The 5,000-nt window shown below is 49.1% G+C and overlaps 1 protein-coding gene across 2 annotated transcripts in view; it reads right to left on the reverse strand.

Moving 5' to 3' along the window:
* Positions 1 to 184: 184 nt before the first annotated feature.
* eci2 (enoyl-CoA delta isomerase 2) overlaps positions 185 to 5,000 on the reverse strand; it is a 15,673-nt gene continuing 10,857 nt past the window's right edge. Inside the window, exons 8-10 of one of the 2 annotated variants that reach the window (XM_020927587.2) lie at positions 4,411 to 4,500; positions 3,145 to 3,288; positions 185 to 653 (exon numbers count right to left, since the gene is read on the reverse strand). In XM_020927587.2, coding sequence (XP_020783246.1) covers positions 498 to 653; positions 3,145 to 3,288; positions 4,411 to 4,500 — 390 coding nt within the window. In that variant the 3' untranslated portion in view covers positions 185 to 497. Of the gene's footprint in view, positions 654 to 1,787; positions 1,968 to 3,144; positions 3,289 to 4,410; positions 4,501 to 5,000 lie in introns of those variants that run through there. The other variant, XM_055151050.1, reaches the window with a different exon arrangement.

The following is a 5,000-nucleotide window of genomic DNA, read 5'->3' on the forward strand; positions in this document are numbered from 1 at the left end:
TTGAAGTTGTTAGTAGTGTAGTAGTAGTAGTAGTTGTAGTAATAGTAATAGTAGTAGTTGTAGTAATAGTAGTTGTAGTAATAGTAATAGTAGTAGTTGTAGTAATAGTAGTAGTTGTAGTAATAGTAATAGTAGTAGTAGTTGTTGTTGCAGTAAATTCAGATGATAAAAAAACAAACCAATATTAATCTTTACAAATATTTTATGACACAAAAGTTGTGAGATTTTAGGCACTTTTACAAAGTTTTTAAATTTTTATTCTACTTAAACAGAATCTGTAAACACGACGACGCTTCACTGAGACGCGTCTCAAACGAGGATTCAAATCTGAGGTTCATTAAAAACATGAAAATCACAAGAACGTGAAACAAACAAAGATCTTCATGTTACAGGATCAAGAGGATCTGGTGTGCAGGTCTCAGAGCCAGGTCCTGGTCCAGGTCCTGGTCCTGGTCCTGGTCCAGGTCCAGGTCCTGGTCCTGGTCCTGGTCCTGGTCTCAGAGTTTGGCTTTGTTCTGGAAGAAGCTGACGATGGCGCTGAAACACTCGTCTGAGGTCCAGCGCTCCACCAGCCGCTCCACCTCAGCGTCGTTCACTCTGTGGAGAAGATCTCGCTCTGCAGAACGGACCAGCTGCTTCGACAGGGACAGGGACTGAAGGGCAGGGGCAGACAGGGGCAGACAGGGGCAGACAGGGGCAGACAGGGGCGGGACAAGAGTAAAAATATGTCAGATGTTATTTGGAAGTTGAAGTTGCAGGTTTGAGTTTTATTTCACAGATGAAGCATCAGTACGACGACATTTCACGGTTCAGTCGATGAAAGAACTTCAGATCCACAGTGTCTGGACGAGTGTGGACGAGTGTGGACGAGTGGTGGACGAGTGTGGACGCGCTGGGACGAGTGTGGACGAGCGTGGACGAGCGCTGGGACGAGTGTGGACGAGCGCTGGGACGAGCGTGGACGCGCGCTGGGACGAGCGTGGACGAGCGCTGGGACGAGCGTGGACGAGCGTGGACGCGCGCTGGGACGAGCGTGGACGAGCGTGGACGAGCGCTGGGACGAGCGTGGACGAGTGTGGACGCGTGCTGGGACGAGTGTGGACGCGCGCTGGGACGAGCGTGGACGCGCGCTGGGACGAGCGCTGGGACGAGTGTGGACGAGCGCTGGGACGAGCGCTGGGACGAGTGTGGCGCTGGACGAGCGCTGGGACGAGTGTGGACGAGCGCTGGGACGAGTGTGGATGCGCGCTGGGACGCGCGCTGGGACGCGCGCTGGGACGAGCGTTGACGTGCGCTGGGACGAGCGTGGACGTGACACTAAGGGATGAGCTCATGATGAGCGTCTCCTCTGCTCCACCAGGGGGCGTCCTCACACTTACCACAGGACAAAAGACCTGCTCCAGGACGTGTGGACGTGTCCACGAGGCCGGTGACAGGAAACTCAGACACTGACAGGTGTTTGGGGACATTAACAGAACCACAGACGCCCGTCCTGTGCCAAAATGTCAAATGTGTCGCATAAACGAGTTTCCTTCATCTGAACAAACAACAAAACTGGAGCTGGAACTAAATAATTTTGTAAAATAAACCAAAAAAATCCTCTTGGTGATTTATCGATACAGCAGCCCACGATATCGATACTGAATCAGCACATTAAATGATACGATATATCGACATTGTGATATTTGTAGTATATGTAGTATTTGTAGTATATGTAGTATTTGTATTATTTGTTGTATTTATAGTATTTGTAGTTATTGCGGCGTATGTAGCCCAATGCTTATCCCACACGCCGCGGCGGGCTAAGCCACGGGGTAAAACACTGCGGACGCGTAACTCGGAACAAATGCATATACACGGTACTTGTTTGTCATAGTAGGCGTACGCGTTAGAGCACTTACTTTACTTACTGTAAAGCTGCTGCCGTCCGTAGCCATGCACCGATACCTTCTATATGCAAATCTTTCCTGTTAAAATACGGTCAACAGAAAGTTGCTCCCCGTGTTGACCACACCACCATGATCCAAGGCCTCACACACAACAGGTGAGCGCGCGCATATGCAGGTGAGCGCGCGCATGTGCAGGTGAGCGCGCGCATATGCAGGTGAGCGCGCGCGCGCGCGCATATGCAGGTGAGCGCGCGCATATGCAGGTGAGCGTGTATATACAGGTGAGCGCGCGCATATACAGGTGAGCGCGCGCATATACAGGTGAGCGTGTATATACAGGTGAGCGCGCGCATATACAGGCCACACCCACCGTGCCTCCCCCAGACACCGCAGTGAACTGCACATTAGTCACGTGAGGAAACCAATAGAAAACCCACGAATGGCTCCTACAGTAGTATTTGTACTTATGTAGTATTTGTAGTATTTGTAGTACTAGTCATAGTATTTGTAGTATATGCAGTATTTGTAGTATATGCAGTATATGTAGTATATGTAGTATTTGTAGTATATGTAGTATTTGTAGTATATGTAGTATTTGTAGTATATGTAGTATTTGTAGTATATGCAGTATATGTAGTATTTGTAGTATATGTAGTATCTGTAGTATTTGTAGTATTTGTAGTAGTAGTATTACTAGTAATAGTATTTGTACTTTATGTAGTATTTGTAGTTGTATTTGTAGTAGTATTTGTAGTAATTGTAGTGTTTGTAGTATATGTAGTATTTGTAGTACTAGTCATAGTATTTGTAGTATATGCAGTATTTGTAGTATATGTAGTATTTGTAGTATCTGTAGTATATGCAGTATTTGTAGTATATGTAGTATTTGTAGTATTTGTAGTATATGTAGTATCTGTAGTATTTGTAGTACTAGTGGTAGTACTTGTAGTAGTATTTGTAGTAGTATTTGTAGTAATTGTAGTGTTTGTAGTATATGTAGTATTTGTAGTATTTGTACTTTATGTTGTATTTGTAGTATTTGTAGTATATGTAGTATTTGTACTTTATGTAGTATTTGTAATATTTGTAGTATATGTAGTATTTGTAGTACTAGTGGTAGTATTTGTAACTTTATGTAGTATTTGTAGTAGTATATGTAGTATTTGTACTTTCTGTAGTATTTGTAGTAGTAGTATTTGTAGTAGTAGTATTTGTAGTAGTATGTAGTATTTGTAGTATTTGCAGTATTTCTCACGTTGGGGGGCAGTCGGGCGTAGGATTTGAGTCGGGTCCAAACTTCCGTCTGAAAAGTGGAATCTGGAAAAACCTCGGTGACCAAACCCAAGTGACACGCCTGAACCGCCGACAACTTCTTATTGAAGAGCAACATCTCACAGGCCTGGAACCAGAGGAGAACGTCAGGAGAACGTCAGGAGAACGTCAGGAGAACGTCAGGAGAACATCAGGAGAACGTCAGAGAACGAAGTCAGGAGAACGTCATCAGGAAACACAGGAGAAACAGGAGGAGAACGTCAGGAGAACATCAGGAGAACAGTCAGGAGAACGTCAGGAGAACATCAGGAGAACATCAGGAGAACAGGAGGAGAACAGGAGGAGAACGTCAGGAGAACATCAGGAGAACAGGAGGAGACGTCAGGAGAACATCAGGAGAACGTCAGGAGAACGTCAGAACGTCAGGAGAACAGGAGACGTCAGGAGAACATCAGGAGAACGTCAGGAGAACGTCAGGAGAACGTCAGGAGAACGTCAGGAGAACATCAGGAGAACATCAGGAGAACATCAGGAGAACGTCAGGAGAACACGAGGAAAACAAGATGAGAACATGAGGAAAATGTGAGGAGAACATGAGAGGAGGGTCAGAGGAGCAGACAGGAGCAGACAGGAGCAGGCAGGAGCAGACAGGAGCAGGCAGCAGGAGCAGGAGCAGACAGGAGCAGGCAGGAGCAGACAGGAGCAGACAGGAGCAGGCAGGAGCAGGCAGGAGCAGACAGGAGCAGACAGGAGCAGACAGGAGCAGACAGGAGCAGGCAGGAGCAGGCAGGAGCAGACAGGAGCAGACAGGAGCAGACAGGAGCAGCAGGAGCAGACAGAGCAGACAGGAGCAGGCAGGAGCAGCAGACAGGAGCAGGAGGAGCAGGAGCAGGACAGGAGCTGACAGGAGCAGGCAGGAGCAGGCAGGAGCAGGCAGGAGCAGACAGGAGCAGACAGGAGCAGACAGGAGCAGACAGGAGCAGGCAGGAGCAGGCAGGAGCAGACAGGAGCAGACAGGAGCAGGCAGGAGCAGACAGGAGCAGGAGCAGAGGAGCAGACAGGAGCAGACAGGAGCAGGCAGGAGCAGGAGCAGGGCAGGAGCAGGCAGGAGCAGGCAGGAGCAGGCAGGAGCAGACAGGAGCAGAGCAGGCAGGAGCAGACAGGAGCAGAGGCAGGCAGGAGCAGACAGGAGCAGACAGGAGCAGACAGGAGCAGACAGGAGCAGACAGGAGCAGGCAGGAGCTCTCACTTTGGCGTGTCCCATGAGTTTGGGGAAGGTGTAGGAGGAGCAGCCCTCTGCGCTCTGGCCCAGTTGACTGAACGGCGTGTGGAACGTCGCCTTCAAAAACAAAACAAAACAAACCTGAAGAAAGAAACGTGTCACTGAGAGTTTGAGAACATCAGTGTCCCGCCTCCATCCACGTCCTGCTTACCAAGTGTTACAGGGACACTCCCCGTTTACCCACGGAATCTGACAGCAGCGTCCAGGAGCGTCCAGGAGCGTCCAGGAGCGCCCGGGACACTCCAGGAGCGTCCAGGAGCGTCCAGGGAGGTCCAGGAGCGTCCAGGAGCGTCCCAGGACACTCCAGGAGCGGGAGCGTCCGGGACACTCCGGGAGCGCCCGGGAGCGTCCACATCTCCACAGCTCCGTGTTTTCCTCATTTCAAAATTAGACCCTGTGTTCCCACATTTCTTTTATCATCAATTTAAATCCCATTTTATTCACATTTCTCCCAATTTGGTCATTTACACCCGACCTGTTCAACAGCACGAGACGACGACATCCCACCTACAGCATCCTGGTCCTCACAACCTGGATACTGGATTACTCTGGATACT

This window comes from Boleophthalmus pectinirostris, unplaced genomic scaffold (assembly GCF_026225935.1).
Source record: "Boleophthalmus pectinirostris isolate CB_2022bp ecotype Guang Dong unplaced genomic scaffold, ASM2622593v1 HiC_scaffold_15, whole genome shotgun sequence".
Classification (NCBI taxonomy): domain Eukaryota; kingdom Metazoa; phylum Chordata; class Actinopteri; order Gobiiformes; family Gobiidae; genus Boleophthalmus; species Boleophthalmus pectinirostris.